The 26,613-nt window shown below is 38.0% G+C and overlaps 2 protein-coding genes across 2 annotated transcripts; both read left to right on the forward strand.

Annotated features, from left to right (window-relative positions):
- The first annotated feature begins 1,709 nt into the window (after positions 1-1,709).
- On the forward strand, positions 1,710-12,942 carry LOC140239131 (uncharacterized). The gene is made up of 5 exons (XM_072319016.1): positions 1,710-1,738; positions 5,847-6,163; positions 7,711-7,853; positions 10,737-10,971; positions 12,599-12,942. The coding sequence occupies exons 1-5, from the start codon at positions 1,710-1,712 to the stop codon at positions 12,940-12,942; spliced, it is 1,068 nt and encodes a 355-aa protein (XP_072175117.1).
- Positions 12,943-17,156: 4,214 nt separating this feature from the next.
- LOC140239132 (uncharacterized) lies at positions 17,157-25,797 on the forward strand. Its single transcript, XM_072319017.1, has 5 exons — positions 17,157-17,160; positions 18,684-18,977; positions 20,568-20,710; positions 23,598-23,832; positions 25,454-25,797. The coding sequence occupies exons 1-5, from the start codon at positions 17,157-17,159 to the stop codon at positions 25,795-25,797; spliced, it is 1,020 nt and encodes a 339-aa protein (XP_072175118.1).
- Positions 25,798-26,613: the final 816 nt, after the last annotated feature.

Here is a 26,613-nt window from a genome sequence, read left to right on the forward strand (position 1 = left end):
TGATGGTACACATGTATGTACCCACCGTGATCCAATCATTCGATTTGTAACATTTGATTCAATGCGCTTCAGCCACAGATGAGTTAGATGTGATTTTTTTGTCACCTTTTTTGTTCAAATCGACTGTGATTTTTTTTTTTTTTTGGGGGGGGTTCGCTCAATTATATTGAATACTGTTTATTTATCTTAACTCTTATTCAACTAAATGCATAATTTAATGGCACGTGTTGTGTACATAATATAAGCAAACATGAGTATAAGCTAATCTGGACCATACGGGCCGGATGAGTTAAAAATGAAGGAAAATATAATTTCTGAAATTAACATTTGTTTTCATATAACTTATCACAAAAAAATATAAATTTAAACATGAACACAGTTGAAATACACTCCTATTGAAACTTTGGGCAGTTAGGCTTTGTTTCATGTTCTTATGAGTTCCAAATATATTTCATGTCTCGCGATGAAAAAAAAAATCGATTTAAATAAACAAAAAAAAATCATGATTTAAAGTAAAAAAAAAAAAAAAAAAAATCGTTTTTTTTTATTTTTTACGAAAAATCACGATTTTTTCCCAACCCTGTAATTCGGGACTGAATAAAACATTAACATTATCATAAAACAAAGAATACTAAAGAGGGGAATGAATAAACATTAATTAATATGGGACAGTTATGACCATAGTTAACTGGAGGAGGTTAGAACTTTTCGTTGTAAAGGGGAGGATGTTTGTAGCCACCCTAAGAATGCACTACTTGGGTCATTTTGGGTGTGAATATAAATTTCCTGTACTGTCCAGTTACATCAACATCCAGTGGGTTGGGGACTGATTCCTAGAATGGGTTATCACCAAGGGACTCCACTGGAGCTACATGTCTACATGTGTCAACCTGTTGTTATAATGAGGGGCAATAAACACATAAATCAGTTTTCAAATGATTTGGTCATGTTTTAAAGGGATGTATTTAAAGGTTAAATTATCCGTCTTACGATATAAATAAATGCTGAATAATTGAAAAATAAAATTTCTAGCACCACGCCGGAAAGCTCAGAAGATTAAAAAGATCATAAACAAGGATAGACATAATACCCCGAAATTCCGTGAGTAGACCCCCCCCCCCCCTCTTGAAAATGAGATTACCCTAATGCACACATTGGTTGGAAAAAAACAACAACACATAGGCCGAGGCACAGCATCCCTGTAAAGCCCGCAAATGTGCAAAATCTCCTACAATGTCAAAATGGATTCAGAAAGAAAAAAAAAATCGTCCTATTTCATCATGATAATACTTTGTTACTCTATCTTTATCTAATTTTAGTTCAGGTTATTTCTTTCCATCCAATTTCATAAGATTTCAATGTATTTCATGTGACTTTAGTCATTATTTTTCATTATTATATTGCAAGCAATGAATTATGACATTTGCGGTTGAAGTGTAATGATACTTAATGGAATTTTGACATTAGTGGGAGATTTGGACATTTGCGGGCTCTAAAATCCCCCAGAACTTCATCTCTCCCTCATCTCCACGCTGCACACTTCTCTACATACTGCTAATCTCTCTTTTTCTCTTGCAATTACGCACCTTATTCTAATCCACATGAGAAGATTTATTTTGCTAATCTACACGCCATTTACGTGCAAAGTGACCATTAAGCACAAGCATCGCTGCAATAATTTCCACGAACAAATTATTCAATAAAAAACTATGGCTGTAGGCTGCAACGTGAGCCAGAGGTATGAACATTTTATTTCTGGTGCGATCTTAGATCAAATTCCTGTGGTCAAGAGATGATATGGGCAGTAACTTGAAATAGTCCCCACTTCTGATATATTTTTTTTTTTTCCGGTGGGGACTAATTCCACCTACCTTGTTTCCTTCACACTCTCTGGGCCAACTACCTCGCGGATAGCCCATAAACCCATGATTACACAGTACCGCCAAAAATGACAGGGAGAGAGCTCCGTGCCCTCAATCAACTCTTATTTTGGCGCAACACGTGCCTCGGTCTGCATGGAGGTTGCTCGCCAGGCCCGCGTAGTCAGATCCAGCGAATCACAGACGCCATTCCAAGACACACCTTCCCCACGCCCACATATTGACCAATACTGTACTAACTATACACGCATTCAGAAGAAGCTGGGCCTACGAGCTTCTGCCACTCTTCTGTGTGAAACATCGGGAATGTTCTTCTTCCCCTCCTTCATCTTCTCTTCTTCTCTTCATCCTCCTCATTCATTTTCTTCTCCTTCGTCTTCTATCTTTTCTTCTCTTCCTCCTCTACATTCATTACCTTCTCCTTCATCTTTTCTCTTTCACCTCGTTCATTTTCTTCTTCTTTATCTTCTCATTCTCATTCATCTTCTGCCTCTTCTCCTCCTCCTTATGCATTCCTCCTCTTCTCTTTCATATTCTCATTCTTCTAGCTTCATTATCATCATCTTCTTCCTCTTCTCTTCCTCTTCCTATATTTCCTTCTACTTCTCCCCGTTCTTTGTGTTCACATCTACTCCGTCTCCTCCTTCTACTACTTCTCCTTCTTCTATAAATGAGATTTTCTTTTCCTTATTATCATTATTCTTCTTCTCCTCCTCTTCCTTCTATTTCTCCCTGTTCTTCTTTTACCTTTATTCTTCTACTTCCTTTTCTTCTTCTTCTTTTTATTCTACCTCTTCCTCCTCCTCCTTCCTTTTCTTCTTTTACCTCTACTCTCTCTCCTATTCTTTTTTCACTTCTTTTAAGTTCTCCGAATTTTTCTTTCTATTGTTTTTTCTTCTCCTTCCTCATCTCTTCCTTTTTCTTCTTCTACTTTACCCCATTCATTTTCTTCTCCTCCTACTCCTCGTTGGGGGTCGTTTTTCTTTTCCTTTTTCCTTTCTTCTTCTTCTTCTTCTTCTTCTTCTTCTTCTTCTTTACGTTCTCTATCCACTCCTAGTTTTTCTTCTTCTTCCATCTTTTTTTCCCTTTCTTTTCGTCCTCTTCTACTTTCTCTTATTCTTCGATGTTTAGGTTCTCGTTCTCCTCCTTCACTATCTTCTTTTTATTGTAAATATTTACTATATCACGAGTATGATACAGAGAGAGAGCTACCCTCAAACTGCCTGTGGTCGTGAAATAGTCCCCACTGCCGTGTATTTTGCAAGCAGCTTCCCATAGAGTGTGTGTGTGGGGGGGGGGGGTACTATACCGCATGTACCAGAAAAATTACAATCGGATATCTGCAACGATTACTTTAAAAATAGGAAACCAATGAAAATGCAATTTCAGGGTATGCAACTGTAACTTATTACTTGCATCTTGCAGAAATCCCCATTCGATTTGCTTCAGTGGTCACAAAGAAATGGGGATATTTGTAAAGCGTGTCAGAAGTCCCTTTCCTCCCAAGTTTTGTAAGGAGACGCATTGTCCATTGTGTTTACTCCTTGAATAGGTTCATTCATAATGGATGCCAAGAGCATTCAAGTGCCAAAGTTGGAAGAAATGAACCTACGACATGCTTTACAAAGATCCACATTTCTCTGTGACCACCGAACCAAATTAAATGGGGTTTTCTGCAAGATGTAGATAAAGAGTTATAGTTTAATATCCTGAAATAACATTCAGATTGTTTTAATTGTTTTGACAATTATCAATGCAGAAAGTCTGATTGTAATTTTTTGGGGGACATACGGTATCACGACCATAATAGGGGAGCGAGGTAGTAGAGAGTGTGAGGGAAACGAGGTATAGATGAAAAACAAAATATCCGACGTGGGCACTATATCACGATTATGCCCCCATATGGGCAAGTGAAGGGGGTATCTCACGTACTGAGCGGCGAATGCTTACGAACGTTGGGTATCTCACTTAAAGGGAAGATAAACCCCAAGAACAATGTGGATTGAGTGAAAGCAGCAACATAAGTAGAACACATCAGTGAAAGTTTGAAGAAAATCGGACAATCGATGCAAAAGTTATGAATTTTTAAAGTTTTGGTGTTGGAACCGCTGGATGAGGAGACTACTAGAGGTTATGTCGTATGAGTGGACTACAATATTAAGAAAATATAAAGAAAATACTACAAAAATCCATTTTTCATGAAAATTACAAATTCCATCAACTTGATATTGACATATGTTAAGGTTAGCAATTATTCCCCCTGCTTTCTGAAAGCGGTTGGTCCACTGCTCTTTCATAATTCTAGAAAAGTGAATTTTTGTTGAATATCCTTTATATTTTCTTTGTATTGTTGTCCACTCATACGTCATATCCTCTAGTAGTCTCCTAATCCAGCGGTTCCAACACCAAAACTTTAAAAATTCATAACTTTTGCATTGATTGTCCGATTTTTCTCAAACTTTCACTGATGTGTTCTACTAATGTTGCTGCTTTCACTCAATCCACATTGCTCTTTGGGTTTACCTTCCCTTTAACGTCGAACCTAGCGATCTTCGGAATTCGCCAGGGTTTGTAAAAGTTGGCAAAAGGTGCGTAGATAATCATGTTCAAAATTTCTTTGTGACAAGAAAACTGTTGCGACGATATAATGTACACTGTCAGAGTCCCCTCCCGCTCATCACTTTTTTTTTTTTTCAGGACTTGCGGGACTTTTCATAGGGGATTGACAAGGAAAAAATGTGCCCCTCCCTTTCCGCAAATTCTGGATCCTAAAATAAATGTTAAAAATGGAGGCGAATGCTAATATGAAAATTTCCCCAAAAATCTGAATTTTTTAATCGAAATCGATGATCAATAGTGTAATTTTGTAGGAGAAGAATTGTCCACGCAATTCGGTAGACTACGATTTGATTTTTTTTTTTATCATTTTTAATCACTGATCGTAAGAGTTGCGTTCTTTTGGGGCCACCCTATCCATAGAGAGTTGCGACAAAAGTTGATTTGAAAGCCATTCTGTTTCCAGAATTTCGAATATCCTGTAACTTTTTCTGTCCATGAGCGATGAAAACCTGTATTTCTGAAAAGAAAGAATTTCAACTCCATTTTGCTTCCAGATTTCGTTCATGTTTGGAAAACTCATGTCGCAACTCTCTCTATATAATATAGGCACTCTTCTCCATACATATATGTTTTGGAAATGAAATTTCTTGTTTTTTCAGTCTCACGATTGAGATATCTTCATTCTCGTGTATCAAGATATAGCATGCAGAAATGTTTTAATTGACATGTTATGAGTTGGACCATGAAAACAAGTGGATCAAGAGAAAAATGAATTTATTTAAATTTTTATACCAAGTAATTGTAGATCTGTCCACAACTTGTCCCTAAAATTAATTATTGCCCTCTATAGTGATCGTTAAATTTTAGAAGGATGTAACTTCCCAGTTCCCTTGCTCAATTGTGTTTAATTTTCCTGATTCATTCACAATGTCATATTTAAAACTTATATCCGTAACTCAGTAAGAAGGTTTTGGTTTCCTTTTAGTTAACATGAGCTTAACTACAGGCGCAGTCACACCTTGACAATTTTATGTGGACGTATGAAAAATTTGGCGAATACGCTGACGCATACCTCAAATAAGTTCGGAGTGAGTTTTGTGTTTTGTGCGCTGGTATACGTCGTAGTGCGGCGAGTTCGTTGTAAAATTTTGTGCATGCACAAATTTCTCATACGAAAAGTTTTAATGCAAAAACTTATTAATTTTCTCTTTATAATAGCAAAATAAGACCCGATCAGTGTCACCTCACTCGTTACATACAGTAAATGGTAATATTTTGAAGTTATGATGAAATATAGAACACATTTTTAAAAACCTATATTTTTCAGCAGCTTTACTCGCAAATCGATATATTTTTTGCATTTAGCTCTTGCTATGATTGAACTATTATACACTTATATTTCCGTAGGTCCGTGGCTATAAGTGCCTACAGGGCAAGAAAAAGAAATCTACCTAGACTGCCCCAAGATATAAATGACTTTGTCATTGAGAATGAGTGGGCAGAGACACTCGATGGACAAGACTTCCTGCTGTTTGATGACAGACTGGAAAACGGCAGAATTGTCTGCTTCTGTGCTCAAGCAGACCTGCGGATGATGTGCAGGATCGACGAATTGTACTTGGATGGTACATTCAGTTGCGCCCCTAGACTTTTCAGCCAGCTGTACACCATCCATGGTTTCTTCGAGGAGAAGCAGTTGCCTCTTTGCTATGTTCTACTAACAGGTTGGTTTGCAATGAAGGTCACCATATCTAATCGGAAATATTTTTGTTTGGTTACGTTTTATTCAGTTCATAATTCAACTAGAAACTTTAATATTTTAGAATGATTGTGACATTCACATGTTTATTTTATTGTGATAAAAAGAGTAAAAATTTGCAAACAGAACAGTGAGTTCGATGAGAATCTGATGGAATATAAGGAAGCTGTGATTGTTTGAAGTTTCATATTCTTTCACATGTAAGATTGCTTTAACAATTGAGAGAAATGTATCAATAAAGGAATATTCACTTCTAGATTGGTTTATTGAAATTATAATCCCCTGGTGCTCTGAAAACTGCTATAACAGGGGGCGCTCGTCCGTGGGACTTTAATTTCAACTTTAAACCATGCATTCTTAAATCAGTCCATATCACATGTATTTACCAAACAAAAACTCAAAACGTCACTTTTTTAAGCCTGCAACAAGGCTCAAGGAGGTCTCCCATCCAAGTGATAACCAGGCCCGACGTTGCTCGACAAACCGACTTGGCTAGCCGGCGATCGATAACCCCTTGAGGCGCCTGCGCAATGCATATATCATCTGACTCTTTGAAGCAAAACGTAGGCCTACCTAGCGCTAGCGGTACTAAGGGCGATTAGGGTACTATGTAAAAGGTGACGTGACCAAGTACGGATGACTGTATGTAGTGAAAATACGGCCTCATATATCATTATCCAATTAGATATGAAGATTCTTAGAGCAGTAACGCCCCGTCCCCCCCCCCCCCCACTCATCAGCGTTTTCAGGACTTGGAGGACATTTAGAGAGGCTGGGCAAGTGTCCACGTCCCCCTTTTCGAAAATCCTGGATCCGTTTATATCAGTTCCTGTAAATTTGGTATGTTAGTAGTCAATATGTGTTACTGAATTAGTAATTGCTACAGCAAATGCAGCCTAATTCCTGCTAGAATGAATTAAAGGGTGTCCAAATCGCGTTTAGGTATTCAAAATGTCTTATATTCAGTAAGAAAAAGATTTCTTTTAAACTGCTCTCATATGATAACACAATTGGTGTTGAAATTTAGACATCTCTGTTAAATTTCGTGAATATATCATGTGGCGAGCCTATTTAAAATAGCCACGCAGTTCAGATAATTATCTGGAATTTTTTCCTTCAACTCTACATAAACTGTTACATAGGCCTATTTGCGCCCCTTCCAGATTTACTGGTGAATGAAATATTTTAACGAGGACCCTCCAGCTTAATCAAGGGTTAAATAGTTTTCTCACTTGAAAATAGAGGTAATTTTTTACCCGATAAGATGCCTTGAAATTACTATAATTTGTATTAGCTTTGCAACAGTAGTTAATGTATACTGGAAATACCATACAGTCACACAATGTGGTACCGTGGAGTCGTGGACTGTATCTGTGGAACTGTGTGGTCTTTCCAGCAGGCCGGCAACAGGCGAGGAATTCACTCCAGACAAAAAAATAGTATGCTTTAGGTGTATGCAAATTATTTATTTTCAATAAGAAATATTTAATTCATGTCTTTTAACTCTTACAGGGAAGACAACCGAAATGTACGAGCACTTGTTCAGACGCTTGAAAGAGCATGCTGCACAGCTTCAACTAGTGCTGAACCCAACCAGGATAGTGTCTGACTTTGAGATTGGGGTGAAGAGAGCAGTGGCCATTCAATTCCCTCAGGTACCATGTATGCAATTTATATAATTGACCTTAAAGGGCGTAAACATTAAGCACAATAACTAACAGGGAAAAAATCGTTCAAAATTGACTAGTTAGGGGAGAAATTGTACGACTTATTAAACTTCCATTTAGAGAATGAAATATGTAACATATCGATGTAGTAGATGTAGTGGTGGTAGAATTATGAAGGGTAATGTATAATCATAAAAGAATAAACAATTAAGTTTATCATAATCATATACGTATATTGGACAACAGTTTATGATTAATATCATCACTATCAGACTCAATAAGGAGGGATTACATTACATTTTCCTCCAGTTCGGAAAGAATGGACACAAACATTTTCAGGAATAGGATGTTCCGCTCTACGATTACATGCACCGCTCTCCTCGATAGTATTTTTCACCCCTTTATAAACAGGCCCGGTGTGATAACTCACCATTGACAATGTCTATAGATGCATGACTGTTCCAATTACGAGATATTTTTCCATTCGCGAAACAAACCCGTCGTAAAGACTCTGTCTGGAAGAGTCATTCTATAGTTGTCCTAGGGGTGTTCGTGATGGGTGGGCACGTAGGCCCTGTTACAACCGATAATGTCGCACCGATGCATAATGTCACAACAACGCATATCGGTTAAGTTTTTACCAAACTTCCGATGAATATTCTCTAACAACAGTCACAGCGTACAGACTGTGCATTGTCAAAAAGAGCAACAATGTCGAAGTTCCAAGCCAACATCATCTCTTCCCGTCATTCATTCTGGTTCAAATTTATGTGAATAATTTGAAAGAATTTTAAGAATATTCTCTGAAAGTTGAGTCAAATTTTAAGCTGCATGCAGAATACATTTTATCCACATGGATACCAAAGTGCACTAGCGCCCATTATGTTTTGGTGTGACATTATGCCTCGGTGCGACATCGGTTGTAACATGCCATATATAATTATAAAACGCGTGTTCCGCGAAGAGGATATCAAGCAAAATTTTGGGAAAAAAAGGTGATCTAAATCACCACTGTCAGTGTACGTGAAGAGGGTTTGCACTGTAGTATCAAGGTGAATTTCAATGCTGTAATTTGTTCCCAAAATCTTGGGAAATGTTAGGGAATGTTCTGAAGTATGATTCTGCCTGTTTTTGTTTGAGTTTTCTACATGAAAACTGTGTTTTCTCCGTCTGTCGTACCTTGTTTAGTGTATGGGATACTAGACTAAGTCTTATTATAGGACTCACCCGATTACGGTGTCTTTTATTTATTATTAAATCCTTTCATCCGCGTTTAGGGTAGGTTTCACAGGGTCATTCTTGCGGATGTGGTATACACCTTTCTAATTTCGATCAGTAATCTGGGGAGACACGCCCACACTGTCAATCACATTTCATGTTCCCGCCAACTTAAAAGCATACATGTGTAGCCTATGATGCCTTAAGATGATTACTCCTGTACTGTACATGCAAGATGGCATTGTGGTATTGTCGCATTATTTATTGTAACGTTTAGATGGTACGTTTCCGATGCTTGTACGGTACATGAGCAAATTAAGGCTAATACAGTGTTTTACCCGATTGTGCAAGTTGCCGTGTCCACAGGCGGCACGGGGGGGGGGGGGGCATGGTGGGCGTTTGTCCCCCCCCCCCCCCCAAGTCAGAAGCTTTGCCCCCCAGTTGCTCCCCCCCCCACAAATTTTCGGGGTGAAAAACAGAATCTTTGCCCCCCACATTCATCCTCCCCCTTATGACCATTTTCACGACTGGCGGGACTTTTTGAGAGGCTGGGCAAGTAAACAAAAAATTGTGCACCCTAACATTTTCTTTTGCCCCCCATTTGCTCCCCCGCCCCCCCCCCCCCCAACTTTCAAAATCCTGGTGCCGCCACTGGCCGTGTCTCCCTTTTCACGTTTCCCCACCCTATATAGCCCGGGCTATTTTGGCGGGTGAGCAGCCCCCACCTCAGATCTCAGCTGCCGATAGCGCGATGGCCTCGAAAATTTCCAGGATGGTAGAGTGCGATGTAAAGTACAAGTTTGCATTATTGAATTTATATAATTGTTATATTTATATGCATTAATTATGATTATTTATGCAGAAAATCTTATTTCCATTATAAATCATAATTTAAAGCTTCAAGTGTGCTAATATTGGTACATGTATTCATTTTAACATCCTCAACAATTGTGCTTTAAAAATTCAAATATCAAAATTTATTTCGTATGTAGGCCTTATTTTACAATTATATTAATTTCTTATGTATGTCTATTTTTTCAAAACATTTATTTTTTAACTGAAATTTGTTGCTGCTACTTTTTCAAGCATTATCTACCTAACATAAATCAAATTCAATAATCAAAAGTGAATTATTTCTAAAATTCCAATTTGCATTGGATTTGCACCAAAAGTCACAAAAGTGAGCGAAAATAAGCGAATCTACTTAATTTAATAGCCGCACACCCGAACACCGCAAGTTTGGCGTCAAAATTTGCGTGAAACAATATGGAAAAACTCATGAAACCGCGCGGCGAGTGCTATGCGCGCGTTGCGGACTTATCGGGAAAAAAGCCGAGTGAGGGGGGGGGGGGTTGGACAAGATAGGGTTAAAATTTCTTAATCGAATACGGATGATTAAATCAAGTGAATGTAACAAATTACAATTTATTGTAATCGAGATAATATCAGCCTTTTTGTCTAATTCATGAAACAAAACAAAATTCAAATGGCGACAGACTGTTATTTCATAACTTGCCAGGTGTACATTTTGATGCAAAACTATATATAAACAGCGTTTGTCTTTGTAGGCCTAGATGACTAAGGACAAAGAAAATCTGGACCTCACGTTTATGCCATTTGCCCATCAAATTTATGTTGCTTCTTTTTTAATAGGCAGAACACAAGGGCTGCTTCTTCCACTTCTGCCAGGCAGTATATAGGAAGGTGCAGGAGCTTGGACTACAGGGACAGTACAACAACCCGGAACAGCCTGAAACCCGCAACTTCGTGAGAAAACTGATGGCATCCGGGTTTCTTCCCCAAGCGGAGGTGATTCCTGCAGTCCAAGCCCTGGCGGGAGAGGCCCCGGATGTGCCAAGGATGAACGAGTTCATCAATTACTTCCAAGGTAAGATAATATACCAGTTTTCAAATTAAATGCACGAATCATGTTTAGTTACAGATCATAATTAACTTCTTCAAACTGGACCTATCATAACACGTTGAATAGCTAACAATTAATAAAAAAGTGCCCTGTTTTATCTTGTAAACTTTGCAAAAAGGGAACCCAAGAATCTTGCTTGTATGTAAGATAAAGTTTGGTTTCAGTTAAGCCCTATTATTATTTTTTATTATAAAACAGTGTTGAAGGACACCTTCACACATCCCCTCTTAACCCTTATCCCCTTCATAACAAATCGAAATTCTCCCGCCTTGGCCTTTGATTCTTTTTTTTTTTTTTTTGACAGGTAATATATGCGTATCATAAACATGACAAATTTCCTATACACGTCACACAGTAGTTGTTATGCCCATTGTCTTGCGCGGATTGTATATATGCAGGAGTGATTTCATTGTTTAGCGAATCTAACAGTATTTCAGTTTGACATGATAGCCTTTTTGAACACATCTTACCTTTAGGGAGTAAATGAAAATATGTCTCAACCACCCAATGGCTCATGTAGGGTTAATGAACAGAAGACAGGAAAAATGGGAGAAACAAAACTCTACTACCACTAATCACATCCACTGCATCCATGACCTCATCACATTATGTATTTTTTTTTTTTTATATCAATGTTTCCCCGAGTGGCTAAATTTTTTTGGTTAATGATTATGCTATTCAGAAGAGGCTCATATAAAAGGAATTCCCATTTTTAATTATCATCTAATTATCTGAACAACAGGCTACTGAATGCATGCAATCTTCATTATTATCCCCGCTAACAAATACTTTAATATTTTGCTAAAACCTCCTTCATATTTGTTTACTAACTCGGCATGCTGAGTTTGCCTGCATTGTATTGATCTTCAAAGGACATCGCGATCATGTTCTAATAAGGTAAGTAATGAAAATGGTTCATATAAGTCTTCATAAGAAATATATAATACACTAGATTTCACAATGTGATCACCCTAAAAACTTTATCTTGGCTTATCGTGAATATGTAGAAATGTTGTGAAAATGTGGGGTAGATCATCGAATTCGGGAAAGGGGGGGGGGGCAATACATACGCACCACCCAAAAAGGAAAAAGAAAACGAGTGAAAATTGAAAAGGGTAGTTTTGCCGACTCGGGCGCGTTTCGCGCGTGACGTGTTTAGGATGTCTAAAACGTCGAAAATGCCAAAATTGGGAATGCTTTACAATTCAGCGTTTAGGATATTTATTGCACAAGTCTTTTCTGAACCCCTAATACATGTTAAGGGGGACAAAATTTTACAGCAAGGCGATCCAAGCTTTCTAAATGGGCCACCCTAAATAAGTAGATAATTGTAATTTATTCATGAAGTCACGAATTTTCAAATTCACAAATCCATGCATGTTTTCTAATTCATATTATGAATAAATGAATATATACGTAACCCTTGTTTTTCAAATTGCCTTATTTAGTTTGTGTCAGGCATCCTCACGAGACACAGAATATCTATTATATTTAGTACCGTGAAGTAAAATTGAATGTATGTAACCCGAATGATGAAATGTGGAGCATAATTGATTTTTTTCCATATTTTTACATGTTCTTGTGAAAGCAGACACCTGGATTGGAGGCAGATTTCCGATCCGCATGTGGAACGTTCATCAACAAAGACGAAGAACCAACAACGATGTTGAAGGGTGGCACAACGCCTTCAACCGCTTGGTCCGGAAATTTCACCCAAACATCTGGGAGTTAATAGTGGCACTGAGGAAGGAGCAAGCCAATGCTGCAGCTACACAACTCCAGATCTTCGCCGGCCACATCATCGGTGTAAGGCAGGTGAGGTATGTGCGCCTCAATGAGCGGCTGCAAACCTTCACTCAGCAGTATATCGACGGCGTGATACTACGAGACCGTTTCTTGAGCTGCGTGGCCTACGCATTGGCTGCTCCCTTGTAATGTTAGTTTTTTGTCTCGCCCACCGGATGTGAAGACGAGACTAAGGGATCCAAATGGCGTCCGTCCGTCGTCGGTCGTCCGTCCGTCGTCCGTCCGTCGTCCGTCAAAAATGTTAAAGAGTATGTGCAAGACTCTCTTTTCTATGTTAAAGTTTACCTGCAAGACTCTCTTTTGACAAATAACTTCCCATAAGATGCTTGGATTACAACCTAACTTGGATCATAGATGCACTGGGGGTACCTTCATGTTATGGTGCCGTTGGAGGTCACAGGATAAGGTCAAAGGTCATTTGAGGTCATACGTTAAAGTTTACTTGCAAGACTCTCTTATCTTGCAAGACTCTCTTATCACACGTAACTCGACACATGTTGCTACAATGGAAATCAAACTTGGGTGATGGATGCACTGGGGGTACCTTCATTTTATTTTTACAATAAATATTCAATATAAGGCAACGCCACATATATGAAAATGAGAAGTTCATCCTGTAACAACAGGTTGTTGGCTGAGTATATCTATTTGACAATAACAAGGTCTGTCAAAGGAAATCGCAAAAAAAAAAAAGATCACCCAGCCATTCAAATTTTAATGAGCATGTCTTGTCCACCCTGTACAAGCATGAGAACAACAAAGTAGTCATGAAAATGCTTGAAATTATGTTTATCATAAACATACCGGCCTATAACTGTCCTTATGCATCACTAGATAATGTTCATCTGAAAATATAACTAGAATCAAACATAATGTAGCACCACAGACTATCATTAATTTTAATCACATAAATCAACAGATATTGGCATTAAATGCATGAACTTCATTGTTTTTCTGTCCCATCGTGGCATAAAACTTGTCGTTGTCATAGTAACAAATGGGTATTCAATCTTGTTTTTGTTGGGATGTTGTCTAATGATCCAAACTTATACATGAATAAAGAAATTAAGCCATACATCTTATTGTGAAAATAGAAAATCCTCCAAATTCAATCCTGTTATTAATGAATTAGCGCGACGCGAGGGAAATTAAGTCAAACGCTCATAATTTTCCTCTAAATATGAAAATATGATAAAGAGGTGAAGGGATTCTAATTCATTTGTAGTTTCTAAAAGCTTAATGTTTTACCGTGTTTAATTAGTCAAAAATCAGTGTTCGTATAAAGATGGAAAATGGTGATTTTGCACCAAGAAGTTGAAATTTGAACCCAATTATAGTAACTACATCCTAAAACACATGTTCCAAAATAAATACTCTTGCAACTGGGTAATCAAATTGTAAACCCAAGTTTCGAAAATGTTTCTTGGATATTTTGTAATTTTACTTTTTCGAGAATTCCGTCTGGTTGCTATGTGAGGGCGCTTTTCACATTTAAATGGTAAATTCTCGAGAAACTGGTCACAATAATATTGTAATCACTAACAAGTCATTATATTTGATGGAAATCTGCTACTTTCTAAGTATTATGATCACTATTTTTGGATCAGACCCTGGACAACAAGTAAAAATGAAACGTTCATAGAATGTAAATGTATTCGGTGTCTAATATGCAGTATGCGTCTATATTTACTTTGCAATAAGGAGTAAAACAGTATTTCTTTTTTTGGCGAGGTTTTGCTGTATATATATATATATATATATACATGTTCTGCAAATATATTGGTTTTTGTCAGATCCTTCGGGCATCATACTTTTACGATGTTTCAACTAATAACATGTCTTGTTTCAACATTGGCTGTGAATCCGTGCATTTTGAAATGACAGACTAAAGTCAATATTTCAACAATGCTTTTATACGTCTGGTTGCAATCAATCAAGATTTGTTTTCCATTTTATTCAACATGCACGGCTTTGGTTCGCATGGCAAGATTCCATGCATCTATTTACATTGATTGACAATGTTTCCGACTATTATAAGGTCTAAGTATTCACCCTCAGAGATTATTCAATAGGTTTTCAGAGAATGATCACTAAACAAGATCTCCTGCTCATATCCTGCAGATGATAGTTAGAATTCGAGTTTATGTTTTATTTGGACCGATATTTGTGCCCATACAACTCCACGATTAGTGCACCAATGGCCCAATTGACTCAGGTTGAACGTTAGTAATGTTCTCTGTAAAGTAGAAATGTATTCATCTTTTCACATTATATAGCTAAATTTTTTATGGCCAAATGCTCAACGTTGGGTGCAATTTACTTCAAGCCAAGGGCTGTACGTGTATAGTATAATTTATGAACAAACATTTATAAAGAAATTTTTATACATAGATAACGCATATATAACACACACTACGGGGTAGTCTGCACTTCTATTATCATTATATTGTAAATACATGCTCTGCTTTGTGTGTTTTGCCAAAGTTCTTTCTATTCAAAATATGTCAGATTGTAATAGGTTCAAGGTAATAGAAATGACCCACAATCACGCATTCATGCAAGAAAGAATGTCATCACTTGTGCATGACTAGAAGGTTGTTTTGGAAAACAATTTTGTATTTGGCATCAAGTTTAAGTATATGACAGTGTGAACTTTACATGTTTTTTCTTTTTCTTTTTTAATTTTTTTTTTCTAGCTTACTAGACTGGGCTATTTTTGGTAGCTCGAAAGACTGCCCCCATCTTTAAGATCTCGGCCGGGGATCGCGCGTTCGCCGCAAATATTTGCACAATGGTAGTGTGCGATGTAGTCTACAAGATCGTATATAGATTTTCCAAAATAGTCTTCTTTTATTTTATTTTGATTGATTATGAAAATTATGTGAGAAATCAGACTTTCTGATCTAAATCGGTAAATGAAGCTCCGTAAGTGCTCATTTTTGGTCTACATGTTTTTGTGGCATTCTTAGCAAATGTACTTGAACCAAAAATTTGGTATCAAAATTAATTTGTTTATTTTGTTGTTTCATGAATTTCTTATGCATTTATTTTTTTTCCACCTTTTGATTTTTTTTTTCAGCAACATTTGTGAGATAAATGAGATTTTCTTTTCCTTATTATCATTATTCTTCTTCTCCTCCTCTTCCTTCTACTTCTCCCTGTTCTTCTTTTACCTCTATTCTTCTACTTCCTTTCCCACTAAGTTCTTCCTTTTCTTCTTCTTCTTCTTTTTATTCTACCTCTTCCTCCTCCTCCTCCTTCCTTTTCTTCTTTTACCTCTACTCTCTCTCCTATTCTTTTTTCACTTCTTTTAAGTTCTCCGAATTTTTCTTTCTATTGTTTTTTTCTTCTCCTTCCTCATCTCTTCCTTTTTCTTCTACTTTACCCCATTCATTTTCTTCTCCTCCTACTCCTCGTTGGGGGTCGTTTTTCTTTTCCTTTTTCCTTTCTTCTTCTTCTTCTTCTTCTTCTTCTTTACGTTCTCTATCCACTCCTAGTTTTTCTTCTTCTTCCATCTTTTTTTCCCTTTCTTTTCGTCCTCTTCTACTTTCTCTTATTCTTCGATGTTTAGGTTCTCGTTCTCCTCCTTCACTATCTTCTTTTTATTGTAAATATTTACTATATCACGAGTATGATACAGAGAGAGAGCTACCCTCAAACTGCCTGTGGTCGTGAAATAGTCCCCACTGCCGTGTATTTTGCAAGCAGCTTCCCATAGAGTGTGTGTGTGTGGGGGGGGGGGTACTATACCGCATGTACCAGAAAAATTACAATCGGATATCTGCAACGATTACTTTAAAAATAGGAAACCAATGAAAATGCAATTTCAGGGTATGCAACTGTAACTTATTACTTGCATCTTGCAGAAATCCCCATTCGATTTGCTTCAGTGGTCACAAAGAAATGGGGATATTTGTAAAGCGTGTCAGAAGTCCCTTTCCTCCCAAGTTTTGTAAGGAGACGCATTGTCCATTGTGTTTACTCCTTGAATAGGTTCATTCATAATGGATGCCAAGAGCATTCAAGTGCCAAAGTTGGAAGAAATGAACCTACGACATGCTTTACAAAGATCCACATTTCTCTGTGACCACCGAACCAAATTAAATGGGGTTTTCTGCAAGATGTAGATAAAGAGTTATAGTTTAATATCCTGAAATAACATTCAGATTGTTTTAATTGTTTTGACAATTATCAATGCAGAAAGTCTGATTGTAATTTTTTGGGGGACATACGGTATCACGACCATAATAGGGGAGCGAGGTAGTAGAGAGTGTGAGGGAAACGAGGTATAGATGAAAAACAAAATATCCGACGTGGGCACTATATCACGATTATGCCCCCATATGGGCAAGTGAAGGGGGTATCTCACGTACTGAGCGGCGAATGCTTACGAACGTTGGGTATCTCACTAAACGTCGAACCTAGCGATCTTCGGAATTCGCCAGGGTTTGTAAAAGTTGGCAAAAGGTGCGTAGATAATCATGTTCAAAATTTCTTTGTGACAAGAAAACTGTTGCGACGATATAATGTACACTGTCAGAGTCCCCTCTCCGCTCATCACTTTTTTTTTTTTCAGGACTTGCGGGACTTTTCATTGGGGATTGACAAGGAAAAAATGTGCCCCTCCCTTTCCGCAAATTCTGGATCCTAAAATAAATGTTAAAAATGGAGGCGAATGCTAATATGAAAATTTGCCCAAAAATCTGAATTTTTTAATCGAAATCGATGATCAATAGTGTAATTTTGTAGGAGAAGAATTGTCCACGCAATTCGGTAGACTACGATTTGATTTTTTTTTTTTATCATTTTTAGTCACTGATCGTAAGAGTTGCGTTCTTTTTGGGCCACCCTATCCATAGAGAGTTGCGACAAAAGTTGATTTGAAAGCCATTCTGTTTCCAGAATTTCGAATATCCTGTAACTTTTTCTGTCCATGAGCGATGAAAACCTGTATTTCTGAAAAGAAAGAATTTGAACTCCATTTTGCTTCCAGATTTCGTTCATGTTTGGAAAACTCATGTCGCAACTCTCTCTTTATAATATAGGCACTCTTCTCCATACATATATGTTTTGGAAATGAAATTTCTTGTTTTTTCAGTCTCACGATTGAGATATCTTCATTCTCGTGTATCAAGATATAGCATGCAGAAATGTTTTAATTGACATGTTATGAGTTGGACCATGAAAACAAGTGGATCAAGAGAAAAATAAATTTATTTAAATTTTTATACGAAGTAATTGTAAATCTGTCCACAACTTGTCCCTAAAATTAATTATTGCCCTCTATAGTGATCGTTAAATTTTAGAAGGATGTAACTTCCCAGTTCCCTTGCTCAATTGTGTTTAATTTTCCTGATTCATTCACAATGTCATATTTAAAACTTATATCCGTAACTCAGTAAGAAGGTTTTGGTTTCCTTTTAGTTAACATGAGCTTAACTACAGGCGCAGTCACACCTTGACAATTTTATGTGGACGTATGAAAAATTTGGCGAATACGCTGACGCATACCTCAAATAAGTTCGGAGTGAGTTTTGTGTTTTGTGCGCTGGTATACGTCGTAGTGCGGCGAGTTCGTCGTAAAATTTTGTGCATGCACAAATTTCTCATACGAAAAGTTTTAATGCAAAAACTTATTAATTTTCTCTTTATAATAGCAAAATAAGACCCGATCAGTGTCACCTCACTCGTTACATACAGTAAATGGTAATATTTTGAAGTTATGATGAAATATAGAACACATTTTTAAAAACCTATATTTTTCAGCAGCTTTACTCGCAAATCGATATATTTTTTGCATTTAGCTCTTGCTATGATTGAACTATTATACACTTATATTTCCGTAGGTCCGTGGCTATAAGTGCCTACAGGGCAAGAAAAAAGAAATCTACCTAGACTGCCCCAAGATATAAATGACTTTGTCATTGAGAATGAGTGGGCAGAGACACTCGATGGACAAGCCTTCCTGCTGTTTGATGACAGACTGGAAAACGGCAGAATTGTCTGCTTCTGTGCTCAAGCAGACCTGCGGATGATGTGCAGGGTCGACGAATTGTACATGGATGGTACATTCAGTTGCGCCCCTAGACTTTTCAGCCAGCTGTACACCATCCATGGTTTCTTCGAGGAGAAGCAGTTGCCTCTTTGCTATGTTCTACTAACAGGTTGGTTTGCAATGAAGGTCACCATATCTAATCGGAAATATTTTTGTTTGTTTACGTTTTATTCAGTTCATAATTCAACTAGAAACTTTAATATTTTAGAATGATTGTGACATTCACAAGTTTATGTTATTGTGATAAAAAGAGTAAAAATTTGCAAACAGAACAGTGAGTTCGATGAGAATCTGATGGAATATAAGGAAGCTGTGATTGTTTGAAGTTTCATATTCTTTCACTTGTAAGATTGCTTTAACAATTGAGAGAAATGTATCAATAAAGGAATATTCACTTCTAGATTGGTTTATTGAAATTATAATCCCCTGGTGCTCTGAAAACTGCTATAACAGGGGGCGCTTGTCCGTGGGACTTTAATTTCAACTTTAAACCATGCATTCTTAAATCAGTCCATATCACATGTATTTACCAAACAAAAACTCAAAACGTCACTTTTTTAAGCCTGCAACAAGGCTCAAGGAGGTCTCCCATCCAAGTGATAACCAGGCCCGACGTTGCTCGACAAACCGACTTGGCTAGCCGGCGATCGATAACCCCTTGAGGCGCCTGCGCAATGCATATATCATCTGACTCTTTGAAGCAAAACGTAGGCCTACCTAGCGCTAGCGGTACTAAGGGCGATTAGGGTACTATGTAAAAGGTGACGTGACCAAGTACGGATGACTGTATGTAGTGAAAATACGGCCTCATATATCATTATCCAATTAGATATGAAGATTCTTAGAGCAGTAACGGATCCCGGGGGGGGGGGGCTGCGCCCTATTTATCTGCACGCCCCGTCCCCCCCCCCCCCCACTCATCAGCGTTTTCAGGACTTGGAGGACATTTAGAGAGGCTGGGCAAGTGTCCACGTCCCCCTTTTCGAAAATCCTGGATCCGTTTATATCAGTTCCTGTAAATTTGGTATGTTAGTAGTCATTATGTGTTACTGAATTAGTAATTGCTACAGCAAATGCAGCCTAATTCCTGCTAGAATGAATTAAAGGGTGTCCAAATCGCGTTTAGATATTCAAAATGTCTTATATTCAGTAAGAAAAAGATTTCTTTTAAACTGCTCTCATATGATAACACAATTGGTGTTGAAATTTAGACATCTCTGTTAAATTTCGTGAATATATCATGTGGCGAGCCTATTTAAAATAGCCACGCAGTTCAGATAATTATCTGGAATTTTTTCCTTCAACTCTACATAAACTGTTACATAGGCCTATTTGCGCCCCTTCCAGATTTACTGGTGAATGAAATATTTTAACGAGGACCCTCCAGCTTAATCAAGGGTTAAATAGTTTTCTCACTTGAAAATAGAGGTAATTTTTTACCCGATAAGATGTCTTGAAATTACTATAATTTGTATTAGCTTTGCAACAGTAGTTAATGTATACTGGAAATACCATATACAGTCACACAATGTGGTAATGTGGAGTCGTGGACTGTATCTGTGGAACTGTGTGGTCTTTCCAGCAGGCCGGCAACAGGCGAGGAATTCACTCCAGAAAAAAAAAATAGTATGCTTTAGGTGTATGCAAATTATTTATTTTCAATAAGAAATATTTAATTCATGTCTTTTAACTCTTACAGGGAAGACAACCGAAATGTACGAGCACTTGTTCAGACGCTTGAAAGAGCATGCTGCACAGCTTCAACTAGTGCTGAACCCAACCAGGATAGTGTCTGACTTTGAGATTGGGGTGAAGAGAGCAGTGGCCACTGAATTCCCTCAGGTACCATGTATGCAATTTATATAATTGACCTTAAAGGGCGTAAACATTAAGCACAATAACTAACAGGGAAAAAATCGTTCAAAATTGACTAGTTAGGGGAGAAATTGTACGACTTATTAAACTTCCATTTAGAGAATGAAATATGTAACATATCGATGTAGTAGATGTAGTGGTGGTAGAATTATGAAGGGTAATGTATAATCATAAAAGAGTAAACAATTAGGTTTATCATAATCATATACGTATATTGGACAACAGTTTATGATTAATATCATCACTATCAGACTCAATAAGGAGGGATTACATTACATTTTCCTCCAGTTCGGAAAGAATGGACACAAACATTTTCAGGAATAGGATGTTCCGCTCTACGATTACATGCACCGCTCTCCTCGATAGTATTTTTTACCCCTTTATAAACAGGCCCGGTGTGATAACTCACCATTGACAATGTCTATAGATGCATGACTGTTCCAATTACGAGATGTTTTTCCATTCGCGAAACAAACCCGTCGTAAAGACTCTGTCTGGAAGAGTCATTCTATAGTTGTCCTAGGGGTGTTCGTGATGGGTGGGCACGTAGGCCCTGTTACAACCGATAATGTCGCACCGATGCATAATGTCACAACAACGCATATCGGTTAAGTTTTTACCAAACTTCCGATGAATATTCTCTAACAACAGTCACAGCGTACAGACTGTGCATTGTCAAAAAGAGCAACAATGTCGAAGTTCCAAGCCAATATCATCTCTTCCCGTCATTCATTCTGGTTCAAATTTATGTGAATAATTTGAAAGAAGTTTAAGAATATTCTCTGAAAGTTGAGTCAAATTTTAAGCTGCATGCAGAATACATTTTATCCACATGGATACCAAAGTGCACTAGCGCCCATTATGTTTTGGTGTGACATTATGCCTCGGTGCGACATCGGTTGTAACATGCCATATATAATTATAAAACGCGTGTTCCGCGAAGAGGATATCAAGCAAAATTTTGGGAAAAAAGGTGATCTAAATCACCACTGTCAGTGTACGTAAAGAGGGTTTGCACTGTAGTATCAAGGTGAATTTCAATGCTGTAATTTGTTTCCAAAATCTTGGGAAATGTTAGGGAATGTTCTGAAGTATGATTCTGCCTGTTTTTGTTTGAGTTTTCTACATGAAAACTGTGTTTTCTCCGTCTGTCGTACCTTGTTTAGTGTATGGGATACTAGACTAAGTCTTATTATAGGACTCACCCGATTACGGTGTCTTTTATTTATTATTAAATCCTTTCATCCGCGTTTAGGGTAGGTTTCACAGGGTCATTCTTGCGGATGTGGTATACACCTTTCTAATTTCGATCAGTAATCTGGGGAGACACGCCCACACTGTCAATCACATTTCATGTTCCCGCCAACTTAAAAGCATACATGTGTAGCCTATGATGCCTTAAGATGATTACTCCTGTACTGTACATGCAAGATGGCATTGTGGTATTGTCGGATTATTTATTGTAACGTTTAGATGGTACGTTTCCGATGCTTGTACGGTACACGAGCAAAATATAAGGCTAATACAGTGTTTTACCCGATTGTGCAAGTTGCCGTGTCCACAGGCGGCACGGGGGGGGGGGGGGGCATGGTGGGCGTTTGCCCCCCCCCCCCTCAAGTCAGAAGCTTTGCCCCCCAGTTGCTCCCCCCCCCCCCCAGAAATTTTCGGGGTGAAAAACAGAATCTTTGCCCCCCACATTCATCCTCCCCCTTATGACCATTTTCACGACTGGCGGGACTTTTTGAGAGGCTGGGCAAGTAAACAAAAAATTGTGCACCCTAACATTTTCTTTTGCCCCCCATTTGCTCCCCCCGCCCCCCCCCCCCCCACTTTCAAAATCCTGGTGCCGCCACTGGCCTTGTCTCCCTTTTCACGTTTCCCCACCCTATATAGCCCGGGCTATTTTGGCGGGTGAGCAGCCCCCACCTCAGATCTCAGCTGCCGATAGCGCGATGGCCTCGAAAATTTCCAGGATGGTAGAGTGCGATGTAAAGTACAAGTTTGCATTATTGAATTTATATAATTGTTATATTTATATGCATTAATTATGATTATTTATGCAGAAAATCTTATTTCCATTATAAATCATAATTTAAAGCTTTAAGTGTGCTAATATTGGTACATGTATTCATTTTAACATCCTCAACAATTGTGCTTTTAAAATTCAAATATCAAAATTTATTTCGTATGTAGGCCTTATTTTACAATTATATTAATTTCTTATGTATGTCTATTTTTTCAAAACATTTATTTTTTAACTGAAATTTATTGCTGCTACTTTTTCAAGCGTTATCTACCTAACATAAATCAAATTCAATAATCAAAAGTGAATTATTTCTAAAATTCCAATTTGCATTGGATTTGCACCAAAAGTCACAAAAGTGAGCGAAAATAAGCGAATCTACTTAATTTAATAGCCGCACACCCGAACACCGCAAGTTTGGCGTCAAAATTTGCGTGAAACAATATGGAAAAACTCATGAAACCGCGCGGCGAGTGCTATGCGCGCGTTGCGGACTTATCGGGAAAAAAGCCGAGTGAGGGGGGGGGGGTTGGACAAGATAGGGTTAAAATTTCTTAATCGAATACGGATGATTAAATCAAGTGAATGTAACAAATTACAATTTATTGTAATCGAGATAATATCAGCCTTTTTGTCTAATTCATGAAACAAAACAAAATTCAAATGGCGACAGACTGTTATTTCATAACTTGGCAGGTGTACATTTTGATGCAAGACTATATATAAACAGCGTTTGTCTTTGTAGGCCTAGATGACTAAGGACAAAGAAAATCTGGACCTCACGTTTATGCCAGTTGCCCATCAAATTTATGTTGCTTCTTTTTTTAATAGGCAGAACACAAGGGCTGCTTCTTCCACTTCTGCCAGGCAGTATATAGGAAGGTGCAGGAGCTTGGACTACAGGGACAGTACAACAACCCGGAACAGCCTGAAACCCGCAACTTCGTGAGAAAACTGATGGCATCCGGGTTTCTTCCCCAAGCGGAGGTGATTCCTGCAGTCCAAGCCCTGGCGGGAGAGGCCCCGGATGTGCCAAGGATGAACGAGTTCATCAATTACTTCCAAGGTAAGATAATATACCAGTTTTCAAATTAAATGCACGAATCATGTTTAGTTACAGATCATAATTAACTTCTTCAAACTGGACCTATCATAACACGTTGAATAGCTAACAATTAATAAAAAAGTGCCCTGTTTTATCTCGTAAACTTTGCAAAAAGGGAACCCAAGAATCTTGCTTGTATGTAAGATAAAGTTTGGTTTCAGTTAAGCCCTATTATTATTTTTTATTATAAAACAGTGTTGAAGGACACCTTCATACATCCCCTCTTAACCCTTATCCCCTTCGTAAGAAATTGAAATTCTCCCGCCTTGGCCTTTGATTCTTTTTTTTTTTTTTGACAGGTAATATATGCGTATCATAAACATGACAAATTTCCTATGCACGTCACACAGTAGTTGTTATGCCCATTGTCTTGCGCGGATTGTATATATGCAGGAGTGATTTCATTGTTTAGCGCATCTAACAGTATTTCAGTTTGACATGATAGCCTTTTTGAACACATCTTACCTTTAGGGAGTAAATGAAAATATGTCTCAACCACCAATGGCTCATGTAGGGTTAATGAACAGAAGACAGGAAAAATGGGAGAAACAAAACTCTACTACCACTAATCACATCCACTGCATCCATGACCTCATCACATTATGTATTTTTTTTTTTATATCAATGTTTCCCCGAGTGGCTAAATTTTTTTGGTTAATGATTATGCTATTCAGAAGAGGCTCATATAAAAGGAATTCCCATTTTTAATTATCATCTAATTATCTGAACAACAGGCTACTGAATGCATGCAATCTTCATTATTATCCCCGCTAACAAATACTTTAATATTTTGCTAAAACCTCCTTCATATTTGTTTACTAACTCGGCATGCTGAGTTTGCCTGCATTGTATTGATCTTCAAAGGACATCGCGATCATGTTCTACTAAGGTAAGTAATGAAAATGGTTCATATAAGTCTTCATAAGAAATATATAATACACTAGATTTCACAATGTGATCACCCTAAAAACTTTATCTTGGCTTATCGTGAATATGTAGAAATGTTGTGAAAATGTGGGGTAGATCATCGAATTCGGGAAAGGGGGGGGGGCAATACACACGCACCCCCAAAAAAGGAACAAGAAAACGAGTGAAAATTGAAAAGGGTAGTTTTGCCGACTCGGGCGCGTTTCGCGCGTGACGTGTTTAGGATGTCTAAAACGTCGAAAATGCCAAAATTGGGAATGCTTTACAATTCAGCGTTTAGGATATTTATTGCACAAGTCTTTTCTGAACCCCTAATACATGTTAAGGGGGACAAAATTTTACAGCAAGGCGATCCAAGCTTTCTAAATGGGCCACCCTAAATAAGTAGATAATTGTAATTTATTCATGAAGTCACGAATTTTCAAATTCACAAATCCATGCATGTTTTCTAATTCATATTATGAATAAATGAATATATACGTAACCCTTGTTTTTCAAATTGCCTTATTTAGTTTGTGTCAGGCATCCTCACGAGACACAGAATATCTATTATATTTAGTACCGTGAAGTAAAATTGAATGTATGTAACCCGAATGATGAAATGTGGAGCATAATTGATTTTTTTCCATATTTTTACATGTTCTTGTGAAAGCAGACACCTGGATTGGAGGCAGATTTCCGATCCGCATGTGGAACGTTCATCAACAAAGACGAAGAACCAACAACGATGTTGAAGGGTGGCACAACGCCTTCAACCGCTTGGTCCGGAAATTTCACCCAAACATCTGGGAGTTAATAGTGGCACTGAGGAAGGAGCAAGCCAATGCTGCAGCTACACAACTCCAGATCTTCGACGGCCACATCATCGGTGTAAGGCAGGTGAGGTATGTGCGCCTCAATGAGCGGCTGCAAACCTTCACTCAGCAGTATATCGACGGCGTGATACTACGAGACCGTTTCTTGAGCTGCGTGGCCTACGCATTGGCTGCTCCCTTGTAATGTTAGTTTTTTGTCTCGCCCACCGGATGTGAAGACGAGACTAAGGGATCCAAATGGCGTCCGTCCGTCGTCGGTCGTCCGTCCGTCGTCCGTCCGTCGTCCGTCAAAAATGTTAAAGTTTACCTGCAAGACTCTCTTATGATGCATAACTTGGCAACTGTTACAGCAATGGCAGCCACACTTGGGTGATAGAAGCACTAGGGGTATCTTCATGTTATGGTGTTGTCGGAGGTCATGTGATGATGTCAAAGGCCATTTGAGGTCATATCTTAAAGAGTATGTGCAAGACTCTCTTTTCTATGTTAAAGTTTACCTGCAAGACTCTCTTTTGACAAATAACTTCCCATAAGATGCTTGGATTACAACCTAACTTGGATCATAGATGCACTGGGGGTACCTTCATGTTATGGTGCCGTTGGAGGTCACAGGATAAGGTCAAAGGTCATTTGAGGTCATACGTTAAAGTTTACTTGCAAGACTCTCTTATCTTGCAAGACTCTCTTATCACACGTAACTCGACACATGTTGCTACTATGGAAATCAAACTTGGGTGATGGATGCACTAGGGGTACCTTCATTTTATTTTTACCATAAATATTCAATATAAGGCAACGCCACATATATGAAAATGAGAAGTTCATCCTGTAACAACAGGTTGTTGGCTGAGTATATCTATTTGACAATAACAAGGTCTGTCAAAGGAAATCGCAAAAAAAAGATCACCCAGCCATTCAAATTTTAATGAGCATGTCTTGTCCACCCTGTACAAGCATGAGAACAACAAAGTAGTCATGAAAATGCTTGAAATTATGTTTA

Source organism: Diadema setosum, chromosome 15 (genome assembly GCF_964275005.1).
Source record: "Diadema setosum chromosome 15, eeDiaSeto1, whole genome shotgun sequence".
Lineage (NCBI taxonomy): Eukaryota > Metazoa > Echinodermata > Echinoidea > Diadematoida > Diadematidae > Diadema > Diadema setosum.

Bases quoted from the DNA above. Each gene is read 5' to 3' on its own strand.
- LOC140239132 (XM_072319017.1), top strand. The intron at 18,978-20,567 runs GTTGGTTTGCAA...TAACTCTTACAG, and splicing joins TTGCTATGTTCTACTAACAG to GGAAGACAACCGAAATGTAC. The intron at 20,711-23,597 runs GTACCATGTATG...TTTTTTTAATAG, and splicing joins TGGCCACTGAATTCCCTCAG to GCAGAACACAAGGGCTGCTT.
- LOC140239131 (XM_072319016.1), top strand. From the start codon at position 1,710: ATGGCTGTAGGCTGCAACGTGAGCCAGAG. The intron at 1,739-5,846 runs GTATGAACATTT...ATATTTCCGTAG, and splicing joins GGCTGCAACGTGAGCCAGAG to GTCCGTGGCTATAAGTGCCT. The intron at 10,972-12,598 runs GTAAGATAATAT...TTGTGAAAGCAG, and splicing joins GTTCATCAATTACTTCCAAG to ACACCTGGATTGGAGGCAGA.